The sequence below is a fragment of the Alternaria arborescens genome (assembly GCF_004154835.1).
Source record: "Alternaria arborescens strain FERA 675 chromosome Unknown contig_22, whole genome shotgun sequence".
Taxonomy (NCBI): Eukaryota; Fungi; Ascomycota; class Dothideomycetes; order Pleosporales; family Pleosporaceae; genus Alternaria; species Alternaria arborescens.
This window is the reverse complement of record NW_021167877.1, coordinates 169,460-193,336: the sequence shown is the minus strand read 5'-3', so window position 1 is coordinate 193,336 and position 23,877 is coordinate 169,460. Positions and strand designations below refer to the sequence as shown.

Sequence of the window (23,877 nt, the reverse complement as noted above, 5' to 3'; positions counted from 1 at the left end):
ACACTATGGAGTACGAAATTATTCGAATCATGTGGCTGTTTGTATAATCTTGCTGAAGCATAGAGCTGCATCTTTCTCAGTTGAGAATAAGCTGCTCAGTTGTTGTTGCGCCTTCTCATCACATCCAAGGCTTCTGCCAGGCTAGTCGTCACGAACGGTTCCACGCCCTGTTCGCTATTCGTCGCTGCATGCCGGGCCGTTGTTCGCTTTCGACGATGATCTATCACACTATGGTAAGAGTGTAGAAGTGCCCGCCAGAGGTCTTTGAAACTCAAAACGTGAATGATGGCCTTGGTCCAATGCATCTTCCTCGGCAACATGACCGAGTCTTCCTGCGGTGAAAGTTCCATCGCTTCGTCATCTCCGTTGCGACTCTCGCGGATACCATTCTCTTCTGAGTTATCGACTGCCTTGTACGTCTGAAATACGTCATACGGGTATGCATATAGATGGAGCATCGAGACCAGTGCCATTTCGAAGCACAACACAGTTTTTGGAATACCGACAGCGAGGGAAGGATATGAGATCTTGTCAGTCGGACTCATTGCGCCGCCTTTCTTCGTGAGGTGGCTGAATATAAACTGTATATGTCAGGGCCTTCTGTGCTATCAGGCTACGCGGTCAAGTAACTCACGCTCTGTACGTAGAATAGGAAGACCACAAGCTTGATCGCTACGAATTTCAATAATGGTCGATGAACAGCGAGCTCGAGCTTAGTTTGCTTGTAAAATTGCAAAAGGCAAACCATAGCAATGATAAGTGAGATGATCTCGATAACCTGTATCTGTGTCGTAGATGTATTAGCATCGATCTAGAGATAGCTCGTCTAAGTTGGCTACACACCCATATCCTAGCATGATTTGGATCGGTGGAAGTCTTGCAGTAAACGTCGAGAGCTTCGGTGATGCATTTCGTAAGAGCGCCAAAGAACTTTATGACACAAAACTGGAGGATGCAAACCCAGATGATCTGTTACGTAGTGGGATAAATTGTCAGAAATACTCCATACTGGGTGACCATCTGGTCAAGACTTACGCTGAAGTATTTGGAGCCATTAGGCGTATTGGTCGTCTTGCGCCGAAGCACGTATTTCCTAAACATCCGTACCGGAAGCACCCATGGCTGGGGCTCAACGATGGAGAAGAGTTGTCGCACTGAATGCAGGTCTGTATGAAGATATCTGCAGAGCAGCAGGAAGAATGAAGCGATGACGAGTGACTCGTAAAATTCGTATATAGCGCCTAAGTAGACGCTAGACTCGTAGAAAGGGATGCTCAAGGTGCAGCAGATGGTATATATCGGTACCATGAGCACGATACGGATGATTCTATGAAGCTGTGTCAGTTTCTCCCGTATAGGGTAAGGGAGGGCAGCTTAGAACGCACAGTTTCTGCAACTTCGGCTGCGTGTAGTTTGTCAGGTGGCGATAAACTAGATATAGCGAAAGGGATATTGCGATGATCGAGCTTGCGGTAGCTATCGTGATAAGAAGCTCATGCGCCGTCATGTTCCTAAACAGTGGCTTCTCATGAACTACTTGAGATCAGTTGACAGTTGATGAATGGAGAGTTTTGGTGGGCATACCTCCTACGCCTAGAGGGTTATCGCACTTTGCCATCTTGTGTAATATGCAGTCAAGGTTGGTCGGTACTTGCAAGTGGGTGATTGCAGTCAATGGTTTGATGTAAGATGGGGAACTGTGAAGGCATTTGTTGCTCAAGTCATACGTTTCTAGCGTGCCAGAAAAGTGCTATAAAACCCCCTCGGAAGCTTTCATGCATACACAGCCATTGTGGACTCACGCGTACTTGCTTGGCTATTGGGGCTGAAGTGCACCAAGCGAAGCGATTGTAATATCCCCGCTGCGACATAGTTTAGCTGCGCTTTTCCGTGAGATTCGGCCGAAAAGATGTTTTCGAGCCTCCACGATTTTACCCTATCAGAAGGGCTTCTGGGACCTTGTCGGAAGTACGGTCAGTGCGCAATACGGGCCGTTCCTGATATGCTCTTGGAACGCCAAGCCATGAATACCAAATTGTGCCTTGGGGTCGCGCTCTTCTGGTGCTTGGAGTGCCAAAGTTTGGCATTTGCCAAGCGATACGATCCTGGGGTTGACAACGATGTCAGCGCTACGTGCTCGGCCGAGGGCTTCTGCCTCACTGTGGGCTACACCGGGAAAGCTTTGAAGCCGGACGAATGGTCGGTATCGACTCGAATAGATAGCATCATGTCGTTGTGTTATAAAGCTGCGAGGTCTCACATCAGATCAAACAAACTTACCGCTCAATATCACTTCAACGGTGCTATCGAGGAGATCAACCGAAGAGCGATCTGATGTCGTACTTGGTTAATGTCTCTCAATAGCTCTTCTGAACGAACACTGTGCGTACGCAGCTCTGATCCCATTACATTGAGTCCCGATGGATACTTCAAACGAGACGCATTCGGTCGCTTCTCTGCATGCAATCGAGGTTCGCAAGCAAGCTATATTCCATCTCTCAAAGCGAACGAAGTCCAGTTCGCATTATTCCGTCTCTTGTTGGAGTAGGGATAGAAAGAAGTCCATCAAAATCTGGCTAGAGATAACCGATATACCATCTAGCCAGTGCTTTCGGCCGGCTTCGGTCTGAAAAGTGGATTACAGTGCAAGTCTGACAAGAGACAAAAGACTTGGCGCAAACATAAATTCGGATGTTTGTAACCTTACATTCAGAGCCAAATACACGTTGCATTATCGATAGGCACCCGGTCGAGGTCCTTGGACATTCAAGTTGATCAGTCTCCTTCTGGCGGCGAATGTCGCACCTTCCTATCGAGGCTAAAGGCCGTTGCGGGGTACCCTATGGATATGGTGCTAATAAAGATAGCTACCTTTGATGGTACTTCACTTCCCGAATACAAACTTCCTTTTTCTGAACAATTGCTACTGGATACCTCCTTGTTTCTTAGTGCTCTCGTCATGAAGATACTTGCTCTCCTGCTCCCCGTCGCGTCATTCACGCTTGCGCATCCGTCATCTCCAAAGCCTCTTTCATGGGAGATTACACCTACCAACAGTACACAGCAGTTTCGCGGCCTCTCACCTGTCAACGAAAAGGTTGTCTGGATTTCAGGGACCAACGGAACTGTTCTGCGGACCACCGACTCAGGTTCGACATGGACGAACGTGTCTCCGAAATTTGCCGCGACAGAGAATGCATCCGACTTTCAGTTCCGCGATATTCAAGCCTTTTCTAGGACCACTGCTGTAACATTGTCAATCGGTGAAGGAAATCTTTCCCGCATCTATATTACGAGTGACGGCGGAAAGAATTGGAAACGCACGTTCGTCAATGAAGAGGAAACGGCCTTCTACGACTGCATGTCATTCGAGACGAGGAAAGGAAGGGAAAGTCATGGTGTCGCAATGAGCGATCCTGTCCAAGGCAAGTTCCGCTTACTGGAGACGTGGGATGGTGGTGTGCATTGGGCTATCGTTTCGAACAACACAATGCCGCCAGCACTGGAGGGCGAGTTCGGTTTCGCGGCCAGTGGGACGTGCATAGAGGCTGCGGCGGGTCGATGGTATTTGGCGACGGGAGGGGTTGACCCGGGACGTATCTTTTACACTACCTCCTCCAGCGTCAGTCACGGCTGGCAAGTCGCAAACTCATCCATCGCTGGTGGCGCAGCAGCTGGAGTGTTCTCTGTACGTTTTCGCGACACACGACACGGTATCGCAGTCGGAGGCGACTACGAACAGCCTACAGCCAGCAACAATACGGCCGCCTGGTCAAGCGATGGCGGAGCGAATTGGCACAAAGCTGACTCATTCCCGCGCGGTTATAGGTCCGGCGTCAGTTGGATACCTGGTAGGAGACAGGTAGCAATAGCGGTCGGCACCAGCGGCTCCGACTTTACTATCGATGGAGGAAGGAATTGGGCGGGCATCGCTAACGGGACATTCGATGCTGTAGAGTGCGTTGGGAAGGACATTTGCTGGGCCAGCGGGTCCGGCGGACGCGTCGCAAGGTTGCATCTACGGGGGTTTTAAGCAACTACCGAAGGAGAAGGGCATGCTGAGCTGGATAGGCTGATGTTGCTGTCCGCCAACTTGATCTCGCCGTTGCCTGCTGTGGCGCCGATGGGCTGCATGCGGGGACGGACCCTCGCGGACTCTTTGTGTATATCGCGTCATGTGCGAGCATTGACCGATTCTCGGAGACCAGCTTCGAATCATGATACATGGAGTATATTACAAACGGGGCGTAGATAGCATATTGTGTTACCAAGGCGATCGGTCGTGGAGCATGCGAAGACTGATGGGGGCCGAAGTTGATCGAATCTTGGCATAGCTAAGTAGCGGGCCGGTAGTCTCTGCCGCTGCAGGTCTTCGCGTCTTCGCGTCTTCGCACTATTGTACGATCCTTACCGCCTCCACCACATCGCCATCTCGCTTCTTACCTTCCGATCAGAAGACTCCATCAAACAACATGTATTATAGTGCATCCTTTAATCCACTTATCGCCGAGCACTTTCCCCTTCCTGTTGCGCGACTAGATGAATCGTGCATTTGCATGGTCTTAGCATGGTAGCATTATACTTGCATTAGACGACTTTGATCAGCATGAGACTTGCCTGCATCAAGGAAATACCCCGATTAGACTGATGGCAATAGCCTGAGATGCTACCTGGACATGCCAAAGGGCGTAAATGCAGAGAACTTTTTATTCTGCGTCCCACAGCGCAGCAACCGAGAACGCTAAGATTTCTCCGACCTCTAGGAGAGCGCGGGGACTGCGAATTGGTGATTCAGTTATTGTGTTTATTGGTCAGACACTCTACACGCGGGTGGCCCTTAGGCCATCACTGCTCAGCGCACTAAGCTACTGATCTTTACAGCGGCAAGATGCCTCCGAGACGTATTGAGCTAAAATTCTCGATGCACTTGATGCCTGTCAATTCACATTCTTCGCCGTGGGCATTCCCAGTATTTCTTCCCTGTCCCAAGAACTGACCCGTAGACCTGGTTGTTCTTTCAACAAACTTGTGCATAATCCTAGGCTTCGGTGTACCTTGTCAAGCAATTTATAACTGTGGAGCTATAAATCTGACGTCTTCTTCCGCGCTGCTGAGCATTGTGTTCACAACTCTCTGGTTCGTTTCTTGCAATGAGGTTAGCACTCGTGCTAGCAGGCCTGCTGGCCGTCGCCAGTGCTGCACCGAAGGCAAAGTTCATGGAGAATGACAAGCTGGCTCATCAGGGTCTAGCCAACTTGAAGGCATATGTTGCTGAACACGGCTATACAAATGCGGAAAAGTGTACCCTAGAGACTGCATATGTCAGAAAGGAATGGTATGCCAGAAGAGACATGATTCGAGAAAGCTTTGACTAACTGTTTCCTCTAGGGCGTCTCTTTCAAGGTCGGAGAAACGTGATTACATCAAAGCAGTACAATGCATTGGAAAGAAGCCCGCAAGAACCCCAGCTGCTGTTGCTGTGGGGGCAAAGAGTCGATACGACGATTTAGTGGTGACACATATCCAGCAATCGCTCTCCATCCATGGAACGGCAAACTTCCTGTCATGGCATCGGTACTTCACCTGGACATTCGAGCAGATGCTCCGTAATGAGTGTGGCTACAAAGGTTATCAACCCTACTACAACTGGGCTCACTGGTCGCATGACCCAAAAAGCGGACCATTCTTCGATGGCAGCAGATACAGTATGTCTGGTGACGGCGAGTACATTCCTGGAAGGAATTATTCTTGCTTTCCATATGAAGAACCATGTCTCATGAAGCTTCAACCCGGTACAGGAGGTGGTTGTGTCACTTCCGGTCCGTTCAAAGAGTAAGTATTTTCAGACGACCGAGTAGCGCAAAATTGCTACGCTTTTTTGCTGTATGTACTGACGGAACCGTAGTTGGAAGATCAACATGGGTCCCCTGCAAACAATGCTGAAGGTTCCTGGTGGTATACCACCAAACTCACAAGCTAACGGTCTGGGCTACAATCCGCGCTGTCTTTCTCGTGACATCAATCTACAAGCTGCAAATTCCACGAGTGATTTCGAAGTCTCTTCTCTCATCCAAATCAAAGATATTGCACGCTTCCAAACAGTGTACCAGGGAGAGTTTGCGAAGAACTTTATGGGTGTACACACTGTAGGTTTACCCAGCAATACTTGTCACGCGTGGATACTAACCTATATACAGGGCGGGCATTACACTATCGGAGGAGATGCCGGCTCAGACTTCTACAACTCACCCGCCGATCCAGCGTTCTTTCCTCATCACGGCATGATCGATAGGGTATGGTGGTGAGTTGATGTCCGTAGAACCCAGCTTTGATACATATGCTGACCAATATCCCATCATCTAGGACGTGGCAAAACCAAGATATTGTAAATAGACAATATGCCATCAGCGGAGGCACGATCATCGGAAATCAAGGACCTAACGGCACGCTGAACGATACGATCACAATGGGAGAATATGTTGGGGCGCCAAATATCACTATCGGGGATGCCTTGAATACTCTCGCTGGGCCATTTTGCTACATATACGCATAGGGTGTGCAGCTGTCTTGCGGGCGGACTGCAGTAGCTAGTCGCATGCGGGTATCTTGATACAAGGCATGGTGGTTCAAAGATGTGATATGATGTTCGATTAAGCACAAACATTCACACGCGTATCAGTCTTGTACGGTGTCTTACTACTACGAGGCATCATCCAGACAAAATTTAAATTCGTCACTTCTCTATTTCATCAGCTAACACGTCTGTAGCATGAAATATGTGAAGACTTGTGGCAAGCCATTAGCATTTGGGGGAGGGAGGCTAGAGCGACTGTGGAAAGTTTGGAATGTAACAATGCTAGAGTGTCCTTCTACTATGAAGTCATTCTAATATCTTCTATGGGATGATGACTTGCTTACTTTCTGCTTTCGATACTGCACTTCCACTTTTCTCTCCCCTGCTTGTCAACTCCTGTTTTCACCGCGTCCGCCCTATTGAACACCACACTCCTCGTATCACCTCTTGGCAAGATGATCTCCAGCTCCTCCCAATGTGGTCTGAACCCTTCTTGCAGTTTCTCTTCGTACTGGACCAGTACTTGAGTTTCAGTCGTCTCGTACTTGACCGTGAAGACTGAGATCTTGGCTGGTGGCGGCGAAACACCATCGTCTTCAAACCAAACAGATTCATACTCCTTGCCTTTCGAAGAAGCCTTTGGAGGGAAGATTTCCACAGCGCGGTAGTCGTCATGCGGTAGATTCGCTGGATTGCTCGTCTCGCCCACTGAGAGGACTTGTTCGGCACGTCCTACCGGAATTGCACTTCCCACTTTCGCTAGCACTGGAATGCTCGATTCCCAACGCGCTGAAATATCGACCCACTGACCAGCGTCATAATATGTCTGTGGCTCGTTGTTGAGATCCAGAAACGCGGCATCCGGGTCTGCTAAGTCCTTGGGAAGATACATGCTAGAAGTCTCAGCACCAGGAGTAAAAACACCACCGACCAGCAATGCATCGCCAAGCCAGTACTGTGTTTCGCCGTCAGTTAGTACCTTGTTCGCCCAGATCTCCTGATCGTTCTCGTATCCCCAACCAGTCCAACGCTGTGGCGGAGTTGCAGACAGATGAGAATGCAAGGCCAGCGAGTACAGGTAAGGAATAAGTTCGTAACGGCGCTTGATAGTATCCCGTATCAAACCTGTAACCTCTGGATACATCCAAGGCTCAATCACGTCGCCGACGCTGTTGTCTTTGCCGGTCTTGAAGCAATTGATAGCGAAGCGCGGACTGTAGATACCTTGTTGGCACCAACGGACAAGGAGTTCGGGACTCGGCTGTGGGCCTTCGAAACCGCCTATGTCATGGCCGTAGCATTGCATCAGACACACTCCAGCAGTGAGTGATAATGCGTTCGCTCCCTTCATGCCCGGCCAAGATGTTACGTTGTCGCCGCTCCAGGCACTAGCACAATAGCGAAGCGTTCCGGCTGTAGCGCTACGGGTCAGGATGAACGGCCGTTGCGAGGGCTCTATGTCAAGGGAGGCGTCATGTGAGGATTTACCCATCAGTTCTGTGTTCAGTGCGCGGCCCCAAAACCCGATATCTTTGCCGTAGCCGCCGCTCTTGGGCTCTTGGGTAACTGTCGGTTCGTCCAATGCGCATTGCCAGCCATCGTGCGGAATAGTGTATTCGTTGTTATCATTCCAGATACAATCGATGCCTTCTCGCTTCAACTGGCGGATCCCGTCATACCACCATTTGTATCCCGCTTTGGAAGTGAAGTCAATATGGCCCCCGACACCACTCTCACCACCACCCGCACTCCACAGTCTAGCCTCAGCAGATGCCAGCGTCAGAGAATCCGTGAAGAATGCCCCGGCTTCCTTGAGCTTTTGATACTCTGGATGTGTGCCCAACACATACGGCTTCACGTTAGCGATAAGCCTGATACCCTCCTTGTGGTAAGCATCAATCCAGCCTTTTGGATCAGGAAACCGGTGTTTGTTCCATGTAAAGACATTACGCGTCTTCGGCTCCGTCTCTGCAACCGTATAGCCAGATGACATCTGCATACCAGAGCAAGGGATGCCATGTTCCTTCAGCTTAGCAGCAAATTCCATCAGACTCTGACTCGCTGGTGGGTCGTCCGTCATGGAGTACTTCATACCACCGGCTAGATAGCCAAACGCCCACCGCGGTACTAGTAGCGGGTGACCAACAAGGTCAGCGTAAATGCGTACGATATCTGGTAGCGTCTTTCCAACTAGTAGATACTCCTCTAGGCCGCCATAATCCTGACGGTAGACCTTGAAACGCCCCCACATGCCGTCCATCTCCGAGCCTACAGAATAGAAGCCACGGGCATGCGATGTTGAGAAGATACCAACACAGCCTTCCGGAGTAGCATTGATGAGAAGCGGAATGTGCTTATACATAGGATCTGTGCGATATACGTCGTAGCCGAAAGAATCGGTGGCGGAAAGAACGAAGTGACGGTTCGATAGATCCATGGGTGCTGGCTTCTCGCCGAGACCAAGATGGAGGGTTCCATTGTTGTAACGCGTGTAATGAGATATTCCAGGTCCATCAGCGACGTACGAACGGTTGGGAAGGTCGGTGTGAATAGGTGTTTTTTGGCCAGGAAGTGTGATTGAAACGATGGGTACGCCACTTTCCCAGTCCACATTCGCGGTTACGCCATCAACGGCTAATGTCCTTGAACTAGCGTTTGATGTGACCATGCCTGCATCCGCATGGTCCAGGGTCTTGTCTGGCACCGGCGTAGCTCGGTGCGGCGGCAACAGATGCTTTGGTGAGGTGAACGTTGTTCGGAAAAGGCCAGGTCGTAATGCATCGAACGTAAATGTGAAGTCACCCGAGTTAGACTGCAAATGAACACCCGACTTTGATGTTTCTGTTGCGGCGGCAGCTTGATAGCCGCTGATGACATGCTCAAGCGTTGGCATGATGGAGAATGAATGTAAAACTGGTCGTCAGTGCCTGTCCTCTTTCCAAGTATCGTGACTTCAATCAATTATACTTATAGCAAGACAACGTATGTTAGTTCGCACGAAAGTTCCATTTTCCGATGCCGAAAAGGCCAAGCCGGCTTCTTCGGCCGCGCGCGAGCAATGCATCTACCCCCAAAAGAGTTAAGATCGGAGTCTGGGGTCCCCGTGGGGATGCGTATAAGTTTAGTCGGGCCATATCCACTGACTACTGCTGTAGCATTACAGACATTTCTGGGTTCGCTCCACGTCACTCCTTCTTGCGATGTCGAAACCAGACATGACGGACGCTACTGCAGCAACAACGACGGCAACAGATATCGATAAGAACCATGTCGAAAATGTCGAAACTACAGAATCTATCCATAAGCCTAGCAACGCTGCTAACGGTAAAGGCAAAGACAAAGCGGCTGCGCTCCTCGCATCGAACGAACGCATCGTCGTAACATCGTGAGTACTCCCACATGAATTCATGTGGAACCTATACTGACCTCATACCATGCAGCGCCGAGAACAAACGCGTCTTGAAGAAGATCGATCTTGTCATATTACCCATCCTCCTTAGTGTCTACTTTCTGCAGTCTCTCGACAAGACCACTCTGTCCTACGCTTCCGTATTTGGGCTCATCGAGGATGCCAACCTTGACCCGAACAGTCAGCAATACTCATGGCTAGGCAGTATTGTTTACATTGCTCAGCTAGTAGCGCAACCAGTCGTTGCTGTATTGCTAGTCAAGCTGAGGATGGGAAAGTTCATGGGCGTGATGGTCTTCACCTGGGGTGTCATTCGTGAGTGTTTCTGTTCGAATTGCATGTGACGCATACACTGACTTCATACACCTACACTAAGTGTGTGGCATGGCGGGTGCAAGAGACTTCGCTGGGCTCATGGCAACACGGTTCCTACTGGGTGCTTTCGAAGCTGCCATAGGTAAGTTAGACCCTCATACTGGCACCATAGCGACTACTAACGTTCCATAGCACCTGCATTCATTGCCGTCGTCCAGATGTGGTATAAGCGTGGAGAGCAAACGAACCGCAACGCAGCCTGGTACGCCATGCTAGGTATCGTCAACATTCTGGGGAGCTTGCTCTCGTACGGCTTGGGACATATCAAGTCGGACCTCCTGCACTCATACCAGATCATCTTCCTCTTTTGTGGCCTGCTCACAGTTATCGTGTCGGTCTTCGTTTGGTTCTTCATGCCGGACTCTCCTGTCGAAGCAAAGTTCCTAAATGATCACGAGAAGCTGGTTGCGGTCGAGCGTCTGCGTATGAATCAAATGGGTGTCGCATCCCGCGTCTGGAAGTGGGATCACGTATTGGAGGCCTTCATGGATCCCAAGACTTGGCTTTGGTTTTCCATGTTGACGGCTGTCAGCATTCCTAGTGGTGGTATCACTACATTCGGACCTTTGATCATTCAGAGTGAGCAGTCCCCTTACACAAGCCACATGTGACGCCTGTACTGACCGCGTATCCAGGTTTCGGATTTGGTCAATTTGCAACCATTCTCTTCAACATGCCGTTCGGCGTCGTCCAGATTGTGGCAACTATAGGGGGCGCATGGCTAGCAACATGGCTCAAGAAAAAGAGCCCGGTCTTGATCCTATTGTGTATCCCGCCAATCATTGGCATCATTATCCTCATGGTCGTTGGACGCGGCGATTCGAACAAAGGCGTCTTGCTTTTCGGATATTACCTCGTAAGTCATTGCTTCTTCGAAACAGAACGATCAACACTAACAAGCCCAGACGTCATTTTACCCCGGAATATCTCCGCTCATCTATTCCTGGTCCGGCCAGAATACTGGAGGCGACACGAAGCGTAAAGTAACGACTAGTATCCTCTTTGTCGGCGCTAGTGCGGGTAACATCATCGGACCCCAACTTTTCAAGCCGTCCGAGAAGCCACACTATTACAGAGGATTGCGCGCCAATTTGGCATTGTTCATTGCAATTATTGTTCTGATTTTACTTGCAATGTTCTGGATCAAGCTGTTGAATCGGAAGCATGCAGCAACAAGGGAGAGCATGGGCAAATCGGCGATCGTTGTTGATACGAGTATGGGAACTGCGCGTGAAGGTGACGCCGAGGAAGCTGACAACGCACAAGCCAGTGGCGTGGGTGACAAGGCGTTCGATGATCTGACTGATATCAAGAACGAAGATTTCGTTTATGTTTTATAAGTAACGCACAGTGGAGATCGTCCTTTCAGACGACATCTGGGCAGCATGTATCGCGATGGAATGGATAGTCGTATGTCTTGTTGGCCTCCGCACATAATGTACATGCTTGGCTACTGGACCCGGTCATCCGAAAATGACTTGCGTATATATTTCCGCTTCTTGTTGAAATTTTCGTTTCAAAACAAGCTGTCTATGTTGACGAATAGATCTTGCCATCCGAGAGGCATGTGTTTGAGATTTAACCCAGGAAAATCCCACTCGAACACAAACTCGCTTGGCACGTAGCCCTGGAACTCGTCTTCAGCCGCCCCATTTCTTGCTCCAGCCATCGAATTTTGTTGATCAGAATTTTGTTCCGCAGCATACTCTCGGAGAGCGGCTTCGCATTTCTCGATGCTGGTTTGCAAGATCTGAAAATATGCGATATGGCCGACGGTCACTGTCTTCAACTCTTCTAGCACACGGTGCGCGTCACGAAGCAGCGCCATGACAGAGGGGACTGGGTCGCGGAGAAGAATGGCTAGCCTGAGAACGAGTAGAACTGATACGGCGCATTTAGCCCAAACGTAATCAAGCGTCCAGCGGAAAGTACTGAGATATGCTGAGCCCGAGGTGGTAGTGTGAGATGCAGGCGACGAGGTTGGTGTTAGCGATGACTGAAGCATGTAATGTAAATGGCAGCTTGCCGCCTCCTTGGCTTTACGTATAAAGTCGCGTTGGAAGTCGGTCATGATTGCAATGTTCTCGATCCCTGACGAGGATACAGCTTTTAGATAGAGCGTCATCATCGCCCACTCCCGTTGGATTTGCAAATTTTGTAATGCTATTGCACGCTGGTGTGGCGCTGGCTCCGTCATTGCGATAGTGGTCCACTCATCGAGCCACAGTGACAGCTCAACTCTAGCATCATCTACTGTAGTTCGAAGCTGATCTTCGCTGAGTTGGATCATGAAGTCGCCGTTCCGACCCATGATCTTGGTATAAGCTTCGGTGCGGATGATATTGAGCTCGACTTGCGAAAGAAGTCGGATATCTATCGCTGTTCGTTCCGGATGAACGAGCAGGCTCCTAATTTTCCTGGACGACATTTGAAGAGTCAGGCCTGGTAATTTGCCTCCATCGAGGGAGAAACTGGAATATCTTCAGCAGAAATCTTCGACTTGGCATATGACATACTCACAAAAGCTCAAGGTTGCAGATGCCGTGCCAAACTCTGGATAACCGGTAAAGATTTTGCTCATCGGTAGTGATAACCCTTGGCCGTGCATGACTTTTCGCGATGAGTTGATCAACAGCAAGAGGTAGCCCGATCTGTATGGCGAAGCGAAGGGCTGTTGCTATTAGTACAAATCCATTCTCCGAGTATGCCGCCACTAATGCGATCGCTTGTACATCCTCTAGTGTAGGAACGCTTGTGTTAATAAGCATATTGGTTATATGGTCGCGAACTCTAGACTGCAACCGACGATATATCGTTGTGTTGAATCCCTCGTTAGCACGACAGCCAATGCTAACAATGGCATCGAACAGAATTCTTTTTCAAAGTCAGTGTATGTCTCACCCTTGAGTAGGACTGGAGAATTTCTCACGGACTCCGTGAAGACACTGATGCAATGGTATCTGTCTTCTCGCAAAATATGGGTACAAGATATTGCTATGCCATTTAGTGTGGTTCAAACGATAAATCGGGGCCCTCATACACTACCAGAAAAGAAGCTGTCGCTAATCAGTGATATGAGGATTTACAGAAGATTCGGTTCTAGCTACCTTTGATACCAACTCGCTGCTTGTTCCCATGTGACTATGCCTGCATCAACGGCATTGCGTATTGGCATGGCAGGTGCGTTGCATCGAGGTAGGGAATGAAGCGCAAAGTCGGGAACTGTTGTATTCGCATGCTCCGTGAGTGACTGTAGCCACGGACATGATCAGCGAGATGTCTCATGATGGTCCACGAAGTGGGGCTGAAGTCTGTTGTGCCTCTAGCTGGCTCAGGTGTAATCTTGCCTGGCTTATTTGCAGGTGCCTACGTACGCTTTTGTCCCGGCCTTGTTGGACACGCATGTGCTCGCGAATCATGGCCATTTCTTCCTCGAGCTTTTCGATACGCAACACGTTCTCATCCTTGACTGCGTCATGATACTGACAGGTTGTACTATTCCTGTCACATCGTTGACAGGGGCGGTTTCCATCGCAGCGGACCTTGGACGTTCGGCAACTGATGCATGCATTGATAGCACGGCGTTTGCGTGGACGCGCTGGAAGAGGTGGATCCATCTAATGGGAAGTTCGTGCGAGATGTACAGCTGTACATCTCGCGTGAGGACCCGTTTTTTAATGACGGTGGGCCAATGCGGGGAAGCTGTACATGAGTCGTGGTCGCTATGGCGGATGTCACTACCGGCAATAAAGAGAGCGGCCGAGATCTTTTGCTGCTAAAAAAGCCACTAAAACCTTGCCTGCACCGCATACGAGGAAAATGAAACAGGTGTAGAGACCTTATGCCTTACCTTGAAGCCTACATCAACTTCTAACAGACAACCTTATAGAGACTGAAAGCATTGTAGGCTTTTAGATTCTTCATGTCTATACTATAACTCTTGACATACATTATTGTAGTAGTGTGAGGTAGGATGTAATCCAAGATTTAGCCTTAATTCGGCGCCATGTATTCGTTTATCGTGGGTGTCGTCTCGAGGTCAAGGTCGACACCGAACATCCCTGTAGCCTGCCCGTAACTAGTCTTAACAGCCTCAGATGCGTATATGCGCATTTCCTTCTCGTATGCCTCTGTCACACCAGTCCATTTATCGCCATCGCCTCTCTCCCAAGCTTCGGCAATCAATCGACCAAGCAAAGCTGAATCACGCACAGCCGTGTTCGCACCGTTGCCGCCCGCCGGCGTCATGGCATGGACAGCGTCGCCAACAAGAGTAACTCGAGGATCGTTGGGCCATTCCGGAACACCCCTCGGGTCAGAGCATGTGATCTTCCAGAAAGCTGCTTCGGATTCTTTCATATTCTCGAACAGTGGTTTGACACGCTGGTGGTAGTGCGAAGTGAGGGCTTTGGCAATTTTTGCAACAGGCTGTCCGGTAATGGTGTAGTTGTCATTAGGTGCCTTGATGACACCTGGCGAGCCAATCATGGTCCAGCCAAAGTCGATATCGGGGTTATCCATATCACCAGCGCGTACATTTGTGATGATGAAGACCCTGCCGCCGTTTGGTTGCGACGTGTCGTCGGCGAATCGGAAGACGCCTTCGCCCAAGGCCCTAAAAGCGGATGTCGGAGCTTGTCCATGGATTCCTCTCGATCCAAGGTCGTAAACTTTGATGGCGCCGTTGGACAGCTGAGCGCCTACTGCGCTCTTGACGCCCTCGCCTCCAACCAGCATGGACCCTTCTTCCGACTTGGTGCCATCGGCAAAAATCAATCGCACACCGTTGTCCGTCCTCTCGTATGCTGTGGCGTGGTGATTCCAGCGCACCTTGTCCTCTAGGCCCTCGATGAACAGCTTGCGCATGTCACCGCGCGAGATGCCCACCACCTTGCCGTCCTTGCTTGTCAAAGGCTCACTCCTCACGCTCGGAGCATCTCCACCCACTGTCTCGCCCGTCAGCGGGTTGATGGCTGTAAGGCCGGCCCCGCCTGTTTTCCCACAAGCATCGTAGAACTTCTGGAAGCCCGTGGGTCCGAGAACTTCCTCAATGGCATCGAGCCCCTGTGCTGAGAGTCGCAGGCGGTAACCTTGAGCTCTGAAAACGATGGATGCGTCGCGTTCGAAGACGAGGAATGGGATTTTGGACCGGTGCAGCGAACGGGCGAGGAGGAGCGAGGCAAGGCCGCCGCCGGAGATGAGGATTGGCTTGGGGGCGCTCATGGTGGGCGATGGGTTGATTCGGAGTGTGGAGGGCGCTTGACAAGAGACGCCATGGCTCCTATTATAGCAGTCGCGCTTGGTGTTGAGGAAGACGCGAGATGTATTGCGTCAAGTACATCATTGGGCAAGTGGGGGCCGCGTCGGAGCTCCGGGGCATCCAAAGGGGCGTGATTTCTAATAAGCCGTCGCACTGTCAGTAAGCACCGGTTCATCTCTTTCCGCACCTCGATGCTTTCATTACCAAGCCTCGCACACGGTTGCGTGCTTCGCGATGCAGCAGAGTTGGTCAACGTTAGTCTTCATGGTCAATGATGAAAGCCGCAAGCCGCTAAGGCTTGACCACCGCGCTTTGTAAACGCCTGATGATTTGAGTAAAGACAAAAGTAATGTGGACTTGGTAGCTGCCCGGGTGTATAAACGTTATCATCAGCTCTAAAACACCGAGAGCTCCACCGGAAAGACAATCTGGACAGGTGCCCTGAGCTGCCGATATTAGATGCAGGATACCTGAGAGCAACTGGGGTGTTCGATAGGTAGGTCAATAGCAAGGACAGACACAATCAAAGATAAGCGTCTAGATACTGTCGAATTTATGTGGGAAGACGTGGACATAACAGTCAAAATTGCACTTGCTGCATCTCGTCCGAAATGTTAAGCAAACAACCTCCGGAGTGCTGCCGACGCTCCGCATCCGCAAGCTAGTCTGGCTTAACAACAACAAGCATCTCACGTTTGCCATTTTTTCCTGCTTATTGGATGCATACCATATTCGCCTTCTTCTCGAGCAAAATGACGCTGAACGCGCCGCGACACGGGTCCTCTCGTTAAGAAGCTCATCGAAGACCTCCAGCCTGGTACTCGTCTTGCCGCCATGAGCGAGTCAGCCACGTACCGCGTGTTCATGGCCAAGTGGTCGAAGGTTGTGGGTAAGAAATTAGTTGGCGACGAAGGTATCAAGCACATGTCTGGAAAAGAATATTGGGAGATGATGTCTGGAGATGATGATATCAAGGAGCATACTATGCAGTGCTGGTAGTACACTAGAGATCTTGGATATTACGGTGCTGACAAGAATCTTCTTTTTCCAGAGGATGTGGGTATGGCGGGACAGATGACGAGTTTGGAAGATTATTTCAAGCAGGAAGATTGGTCGACGTTTGAGGGCTAGGATAAAGAATCTGGTTCCGAGTAACGAACCTCGCAGATTTCGATGATATCAAGTGTTTTCCACTAAACTCTTTTCACCCATCTCAATCCTACACTCTCGGGATTGCCCATCTCGTGCAACATATGCCCCTCATGGTCGACTTTTAAACTGCACTCCCACGCTCTCTTCCTCGCGCCTTCCTCTGTTTCACCGGGTTCAGGCACAACTTCCACTTTCCAATCCCGCAACAACACGGCCAGGACCGCTACAAGCTCGACTTGTGAGAAGCGCTTTCCTGGGCACACGCGCTGGCCCCATGCCCACGCTAGATAGTGCTCGGATGCATCTGGCACTAGTACCTCGCTTTCGAATGGGATTGTTCCTTGAGTTCGAGGAGCCGCTACGCTAATATGTTGACCGGGATTCCAGCCGAGTGGATCGGGTCCCTAGTATTTGGGGAGTGCGTGGAGAGCTGGTATAGAGCAACGGACTGACGTTCCGGCAGGGATAATGTATGTTTCACCGTTGTATTTCAAGGGTTGAAAATTTGAACCCGTCGTCTTGACTAATTGGGATAGTGGGTGGCAGATACGCAATGTTTCCATCTACGAAAGGATTAGCATAAAGTTGGTGACACGGACTTACACGGTACTTACAATCACAGCACCACAGCGTTTTAGCTTTTTGAAGTTCTCGAAACTCCATGTGCTGGTGTCGCTAGAAGTAAGGTAGTGGTGTAGTTCTTCACTAACCCACAATCGCAAGAGTGGGTTCGCGGCGAGATGGTGAAGTATGCTGGTTAGTGCGATTGCTGTAGTGTCGTTCCTGGCAAATGCGTATACGAAGAGATTGCTGATGATCTCTTCCTCGGTCATATTCACAGTCTTGATAGCCTTGTTTTCGTCCGCGACTTCGTAGAGAGGTGCCTCGCCGGGACTTTGATTTGTGTCTAATGCGCGCATCAGACGCGCGACAAGATGCTGACGATCAGTCCGTCCTTGCTTCACGTGTGTCCTTTCTTCATCCATCAGACGTAAAATGTACGAGCGGAAAATAGCCATTGCTTCCGCAGCACCTTTCCAGGACTTAGGCGTCCATCAGGCTTTCAGTCCTTCTTCGCCCTGGGTGAAGATCTGGATGAAGATCTGGATGATAGAGCCTAGAATGGTCGGGAGAGAAGCTCGATACATGTATGAGGGATCACCCTCATGCTTGCTCTTGGTTTCCTCGGACTTTCCTTCGAACGGATAGACCTTGTCGAACATTGCTGCGGCCAGGACATTGAGTGTGAAGACTTTTGTATCTTGGTGGGTTGAACCTATCGGTTGCTTGGATCGCTTGATCCAGAATTTGAGTATACCTTCAGTCTGACTCAAAGACTGCTTCCAAACCAGCTCGTTGTTCTTCTCCGTGAATGTAACGCCAGTCATCTTCCGATGCCGCTGCCACTCCTCGTCATCCGTCGTCGATAGGTTCTTTCCGTACACGTTAAGAACAGCCATTTCTTCCATATTACGTCGGAAATCCCTGCGGCGTTGCAGAATATCATACGTGACCGCAGCATCCGCTACGCAAAGCTGAAGACCGCCTGGATGTACCACGATGAAGACATCGCTACCCACATGTTCGTGGACCTGGGCGCGCGTATTGGCTTCCCAGCCGTACGAGTAGATGCGAGACATGTTCTCGGTCGCAATACCCAAGCGTTCGCATAAGCGCACAAATCTGCTGCCACCAAGCAGCCAGAAAGGGTTCATAGGTGAAATCCATCGTTCGAGGTAAGGGAGGCCAATTGCTCTTGCTTTTGCGCGATTTTGGGCGAGAGATTACGCAGACTAGATAATCAAAGCGACTGGCAGCGCGAGCAATGTGAGTAATATTGTCAAAAGTGCCATTTTGGTGAATGGCCTTTGCAGATCCAGTAGAGCGATTGTATCGCTTGTCTAGCCATGACATGTACTGTGCGTTAAGTATTGTCGAGTGAATCCTTCGGGTGTATCTCAACGCGCGCTTTGTCTGAATGAGCTTCTGTGGCTGGAGTGGGGGCCGCATCTCAGGTTCATTCCGCTTCCGCACAGCCGCATGTCAATTCCTGCCACGGTCAGATGGTGATGTTTGGGAATCATCTACGTCGGTATGATAACAAACGACTGGATCTTCAGGCGTGAAGTATAGCAACACAACGGCGGTGACAGATGTATACAGACATCTTGTCATGGTCGGTCAAGATGTATAATTAAGGCTAAGTGCTATATGACACCATGCACTCTACGATGTAGTCAACATTCGGCTTCATCAACAGCATGTAGTCTTCTTCCAGCATAATCGGTTTAGGCTGCTGGGCCACAAAGATAGCCTGGCCGAGGTCGTCGCTGTAGCTCCAGTCCCACCACGAATGTTCCAGATTCGGAGCGTTCGGAGCATCGTATCTTTGGTAATGGTCTTCCTTGAGCATTTCACCGAGTAGTCTAACAAATTCGTGAGATCCCCATGATGCCAGACCACTCCCTTGGGCTAGGAGCCTGATCTCTTTGACATTCTGCAATCGTCTGAATAAGCCTACCAGGGCTTTTCGGCTTTTGGAATCTTCGAGCATGATCACAAGTTCCAGCTGATCAAGGTGCATGCATGGCTTGTTCAAGGGGAACATCTCCCATTTTTGGATATCGTCGGGGTTATAGTGGACTCTCAACTTCTTTACGTCGCGTAGAAGGGCGTCGGGTTGTTGGTAAATAACCCAAGCAGAGTCTTTGGGGAGCACGAAGAGCGTCTTTTGAATGGCAAGACGAAAAAACTCGGCGTTGAATCGTCGGCAGACCAGCCTTATGGCGAGGTTGTTGCTGGCTTTGTATTTGCTGTCAACCCTAAAATGATCCTTTTTTTCTCCAGGCCTGTGCTGTCTGGTGAGTCCAGCGTCGGGCTGCTCAAGCGCATAGGCGGCAATCTCCAAGCGAAGCTCGGTTGGTAAGGTGAAAAAGGTCGTCTTCTCGTTGACTTGTGGCATAGTCTGGTATGCTGTGAGCCTGCTGCAGGCTTGATTGTACGGAATGATTGGCCAACTCCAGGCTCGAACAACGACCCAGCTGACGCGAACGAGGAGCGCCCAATCTTAGCGTAAGTCCGTGCACAGCCATCTGATAAGATTTCTCCAACCCCGCCAATCTCCGAGGTTGCATCGTCCTTCTTGTACTTCATCGCGTCCACCCATGCGCGCTTTGTCGATATCTATCATTCTTTACACTCTTGCAGATGTAGCACAGTCTCTATACTCGGGTAAGTTTTGCCCTTTGGCTTGCGAGACCACCATCAACTATGTAACCTTTAACGACACCGACCCTTCGCTTTCGCGGAAGTTCCGAGCATGTCAAAGTGATTTGCGCGTCACGTCACTGTACCTGTGTTTTGGAGAATTCTGTAAGCGAGATGGTCATATAGAAGAGTGGATTGGGAGTCAGAATCTTTGGTGCGAAGCATACGCGAATATCACATTACCTTCATTTCACGATGTTGTGGATCGATGGACGCCGGATGAAAGGGGCAAAATAAGACGGCTGCAGGCGGAAGAGGCACTGGAGTTTCCGAGCATTGATGAGGTTGTGCTACCCAGTGATATGCTCGTGAAGCGAGCTTTCACGACTATGGTACAGTTTTCATTTGTCATGGCCTGATGGGAAATGCAATGCTAACCGAAGCATACAGGACGCAGCAGATTGGGAATACAAGATCCATCTTGTATATGGGTGAGTATAATCTGGATTCTGTTGAACGCACAATCGCTGAGAAAATATTTGCAGATGGTACATGTACTACTTTTGGATCGCCGTAGTGATTGCTGGTGTCACAACGCGTCTCTTATCACTGATGCGCGGTAGACGACACTACAATAAGTCGTATGAGGCGATCTCAGAGTTTGCTTCTAGCACAGATTCTGTGTCACTCAGCCCTGTAACCCGTTTACAGACATGGCTAAAGCGATACCTCACCACACCTGCCGCGTTTGGTGACCGCTGTTCTCGGCCTTATGGCTGGTGCACCATACCACCACGGATTCAATCGCTTACCATCTTCTTCTTCGTCGCACTCAACATCGCCCTCTGTACTTTCTCCTACCGTCTTACCGAAGGCAACCTCTACTGGCCAGAGAAGTCAGCACAACTTCTCCGCTATGTATCGGATCGTACCGGGATCGTTTCGCTGGCAAACTTCCCTCTTGTCTGGCTTTTTGGCATGCGAAACGATGTTTTAATCTGGATAACTGGATGGGGATTCGGCACATACAACGCTTTCCATCGATGGGTTGCTAGGGTCGCCACGGTACAAGCTGTGGTGCACAGTCTGGGCTATACGCTGATGATACTGGAGAGCGGAGGATGGTCACACTTTCTCAAGTACTGGACGAAACACTATTTCTGGAATGGCGAACTAGCGACCATCGCTATGTGTGGCCTTTTAGCGTTTTCGTTCTATGGTATTCGCCGTGCGCACTACGAGTTCTTTCTCGTCACGCACATAGCGTTGTCCATTGCCGCACTCTGGTCCATGTACTACCATGTCGAGATCTTTACTAACGGCGAGTGGAACATATTTATTTGGCCATGTGTCGTTGTCTGGATCTTCGATCGCGTCATGCGCCTCGTTCGGATCGTAGTATTCAACCGCAATCCTTTCGGTACCAAGGCTAGGGTCACTTATGACCCTAATAGTAACCTTGTCCGAATGGATGTTGACGGGAAGAAGAGCTTGGTCGCGCCGAAGCCTGGTACATATTACTATATCCACGTATTGGATGACATGTTGTATGCCCACCAGAGCCATCCTTTCACGTTGGCATACACCTCGACAGATACCGATCAGCCTCCGTCTACGCCTTTGTCGCCACTTTCGCTCAGACCCGAACCCTTACGCACGTCATCAGCCTCATCCACCGAGTCTGATGCGCTCCTGCCGTCTGAAGGCGTACTGAACATGGTGTTCCTTATCCGACCATACGACGGTTTCACATCCCGTTTAAAATCACACTGTCTTTTGCATCCCAAAAGACTCAATGTCCTCATCGAAGGACCCTATGGACATACTGTCCCTCTCCGAAGTTTCACTAACATCCTGTTCATAGTTGGTGGGACTGGTATCGCAGTGCCGCTGTCACATTTGGCTCATGTACTCTCCACTTCCTCACGTGTTCAGAGTGTGAAGATTGTTTGGGCGGTCCGCGAGTATGCATTCCTCGCGTCAGTACTGCGTGACTTCAGAGGGCTGTTAAGCGATGAGAGAATGGAGATGGAAGTACATGTCACTCGCGATGACGAAGCAAAGGACGACGTCTTAGGCGAGGCGTTAAAGAGTGTGAGGTTGATGGCGCACAGGCCCAACGTACATGACACGATAGTGGAAGCTGCAAGAGATGCGGGGCAACAACCGCTGGCGATTGTGGCCTGCGGACCAGCTTTGATGGCTGATCAGGCCAGAAGAGCAAGTGTACAGATGCTGGGTAAGGGACATAGGGGTGTTGAGTACTTTGAAGAAAGCTTTAAATGGTAAGGCACACAAGACTAGACCGAAATGGCGATATTTGCTCAGTGCTATGCCTCGCTGCGGTTTATAGATTCCCTTTATCTTCTTTCTTCTTCAACTCAATATACCATTGCGCGACTTGCTTTACGCTGTCCTTTAGGCCCCTGATCTTGTCTCCGCTCAAGAGCATGTTCTCTGTCACACTCGAATCGGCGCGAAACGGCATGTTGATAGGAACCTTGCCTCGTCCCACTCTGAAGGCTCCTGTCTTAACTTCATTTCCAAAGTCATGTTCAATCATGTCTGCCGCGTCGTTCCATAGCTTTTCTCCGTCTATACCCGGTTCTACCGTGCCAGCAGCGACATACCACGTAGGCAAGTCTTCGCTCCTAATTCTGTCATCTAGCGCCTCAATGTGAATGCGAGCGCAATCCTCTACGTGTATGAAGCCGAATGCATATCGTGGTGTCATGTCGTCGAAGAGCAACGCCTTGCTTTGTCGATCCACATGTGCGAGCGCTTGCTCAGACGTTGTGCAGAATTCCGAAGGCCCGATGACGGTGCCTGGTATAATTTGCGCAATAGAGAAGGGGAGCTTGTGGAAAGCTTGAAGGTGGGCAAGGTTGGTCATGCATTGAGCTTTTGCGGAGCAATATGCGTTGTGAGGAGACTTTAGAGGGGGTCGGTATTCGAGAGACGTTTGCGAGACTTGGACCTGCTCTGTGTAGGTTAGCACAAGACATTGAGCTGGACAGGAGAGCACGATGGGAGAGGCGTACCGTTTAGAACGCGATCCATACGCCTGCCTAAGGTATCTCCGTCTTCCGAGTCAACGAGACCAGCCCCGGCTTGTGTGAAAACCATTCTCTTCACAGTCTGTGACTTGTTCCCAGCTTCAATCAAGCCCTTGGTAGAGTTGATGTACGGCCAGTAGATGTCCTTGTCAGGATCCAGATTTGACATCGGCCATGCTCCTGCTATGTGCACAACATAATCGGCACCTGCAACAGCTTCGTCGTAAGCTCCTTCAGCAGCATTGTTTGGCACGACAGCGTATTCGACCAGGTCAAGGTATGGCTGGACCGAGGGCCCGGATTTGATGAAGTCAATGGCGGCGGAACGGCGCACGATACAGCGTACTCGATAGCCAGTCTGCAGTGCATACACGACGCAAGCGTAGCCGATTGTGCCGTTTGCACCGGTAATCTGGTTGACCTATCAGTCTTGTTGTGTCGAATGTCATGGACGGGGTTTGGCGTACAGCGACAAGGCCACGAGCTCCGCGATTCGCTATCATGTTTCAATGTCGCGACGGCCGGCTGCTCCAATACCGCAAACGCTTCTGGTTCAAGTCAGAAGCTTGGATAGACATGGTCAATATACAGAAGCGCTTGCGTCTTACTAAGACTATCGTGGGGAGAGTGCGGCTTACAAGCAAGGGAGGGCGAGATGCTGGGGGTTCCGATTAGCGTTCCAGGTTCCGACATCCCTCGGCATTGCTCGAGACGTCGAGCCTGTCGTCATCGGATCTTCCCCAATCAACCCTCTCCGCTGACCATTGACGCGCGAACGAGGCTCACTATGGCTGCTTCACTCTCACCTTACGTGAAGCCCGATTGGAATACTGGCTGAAGTTAT

General features: G+C 50.3%; 12 protein-coding genes across 12 annotated transcripts; 5 read left to right on the top strand and 7 right to left on the bottom strand.

Annotated features, from left to right (window-relative positions):
• Nucleotides 1–2,959: 2,959 nt before the first annotated feature.
• On the top strand, nt 2,960–4,033 carry AA0111_g8627 (hypothetical protein; the record flags this gene model as incomplete). The annotated part of the gene is made up of 1 exon (XM_028655095.1): nt 2,960–4,033. One exon carries the CDS (start codon nt 2,960–2,962, stop codon nt 4,031–4,033), a length of 1,074 nt encoding a protein of 357 aa, XP_028503747.1.
• A 1,117-nt stretch (nt 4,034–5,150) lies between these two features.
• AA0111_g8626 (hypothetical protein) lies at nt 5,151–6,553 on the top strand (the record flags this gene model as incomplete). The annotated part of the gene is made up of 5 exons (XM_028655094.1): nt 5,151–5,335; nt 5,389–5,832; nt 5,906–6,146; nt 6,198–6,301; nt 6,364–6,553. The coding sequence occupies 5 exons, from the start codon at nt 5,151–5,153 to the stop codon at nt 6,551–6,553; spliced, it is 1,164 nt and encodes a 387-aa protein (XP_028503746.1).
• Nucleotides 6,554–6,914: 361 nt separating this feature from the next.
• On the bottom strand, nt 6,915–9,467 carry AA0111_g8625 (hypothetical protein; the record flags this gene model as incomplete). The annotated part of the gene is made up of 1 exon (XM_028655093.1): nt 6,915–9,467. One exon carries the CDS (start codon nt 9,465–9,467, stop codon nt 6,915–6,917), a length of 2,553 nt encoding a protein of 850 aa, XP_028503749.1.
• A 322-nt stretch (nt 9,468–9,789) lies between these two features.
• On the top strand, nt 9,790–11,698 carry AA0111_g8624 (hypothetical protein; the record flags this gene model as incomplete). Its single annotated transcript, XM_028655092.1, has 6 exons — nt 9,790–9,959; nt 10,015–10,298; nt 10,360–10,440; nt 10,491–10,937; nt 10,994–11,214; nt 11,264–11,698. The coding sequence occupies 6 exons, from the start codon at nt 9,790–9,792 to the stop codon at nt 11,696–11,698; spliced, it is 1,638 nt and encodes a 545-aa protein (XP_028503748.1).
• A 176-nt stretch (nt 11,699–11,874) lies between these two features.
• On the bottom strand, nt 11,875–13,126 carry AA0111_g8623 (hypothetical protein; the record flags this gene model as incomplete). Its single annotated transcript, XM_028655091.1, has 2 exons — nt 11,875–12,829; nt 12,879–13,126. The coding sequence occupies 2 exons, from the start codon at nt 13,124–13,126 to the stop codon at nt 11,875–11,877; spliced, it is 1,203 nt and encodes a 400-aa protein (XP_028503751.1).
• Nucleotides 13,127–14,351: 1,225 nt separating this feature from the next.
• AA0111_g8622 (hypothetical protein) lies at nt 14,352–15,581 on the bottom strand (the record flags this gene model as incomplete). Its single annotated transcript, XM_028655090.1, has 1 exon — nt 14,352–15,581. One exon carries the CDS (start codon nt 15,579–15,581, stop codon nt 14,352–14,354), a length of 1,230 nt encoding a protein of 409 aa, XP_028503750.1.
• Nucleotides 15,582–16,452: 871 nt separating this feature from the next.
• AA0111_g8621 (hypothetical protein) lies at nt 16,453–16,617 on the top strand (the record flags this gene model as incomplete). The annotated part of the gene is made up of 1 exon (XM_028655089.1): nt 16,453–16,617. One exon carries the CDS (start codon nt 16,453–16,455, stop codon nt 16,615–16,617), a length of 165 nt encoding a protein of 54 aa, XP_028503753.1.
• Nucleotides 16,618–17,174: 557 nt separating this feature from the next.
• Nucleotides 17,175–17,789, bottom strand: AA0111_g8620 (hypothetical protein; the record flags this gene model as incomplete). The annotated part of the gene is made up of 2 exons (XM_028655088.1): nt 17,175–17,333; nt 17,385–17,789. 2 exons carry the CDS (start codon nt 17,787–17,789, stop codon nt 17,175–17,177), a joined length of 564 nt encoding a protein of 187 aa, XP_028503752.1.
• A 36-nt stretch (nt 17,790–17,825) lies between these two features.
• AA0111_g8619 (hypothetical protein) lies at nt 17,826–18,410 on the bottom strand (the record flags this gene model as incomplete). Its single annotated transcript, XM_028655086.1, has 1 exon — nt 17,826–18,410. The coding sequence occupies one exon, from the start codon at nt 18,408–18,410 to the stop codon at nt 17,826–17,828; it is 585 nt and encodes a 194-aa protein (XP_028503677.1).
• A 560-nt stretch (nt 18,411–18,970) lies between these two features.
• On the bottom strand, nt 18,971–19,732 carry AA0111_g8618 (hypothetical protein; the record flags this gene model as incomplete). The annotated part of the gene is made up of 1 exon (XM_028655085.1): nt 18,971–19,732. The coding sequence occupies one exon, from the start codon at nt 19,730–19,732 to the stop codon at nt 18,971–18,973; it is 762 nt and encodes a 253-aa protein (XP_028503726.1).
• An 857-nt stretch (nt 19,733–20,589) lies between these two features.
• Nucleotides 20,590–22,266, top strand: AA0111_g8617 (hypothetical protein; the record flags this gene model as incomplete). Its single annotated transcript, XM_028655084.1, has 1 exon — nt 20,590–22,266. One exon carries the CDS (start codon nt 20,590–20,592, stop codon nt 22,264–22,266), a length of 1,677 nt encoding a protein of 558 aa, XP_028503708.1.
• Nucleotides 22,267–22,324: 58 nt separating this feature from the next.
• On the bottom strand, nt 22,325–23,536 carry AA0111_g8616 (hypothetical protein; the record flags this gene model as incomplete). Its single annotated transcript, XM_028655083.1, has 3 exons — nt 22,325–22,959; nt 23,019–23,454; nt 23,501–23,536. The coding sequence occupies 3 exons, from the start codon at nt 23,534–23,536 to the stop codon at nt 22,325–22,327; spliced, it is 1,107 nt and encodes a 368-aa protein (XP_028503725.1).
• Between the last annotated feature and the right edge of the window lie 341 nt (nt 23,537–23,877).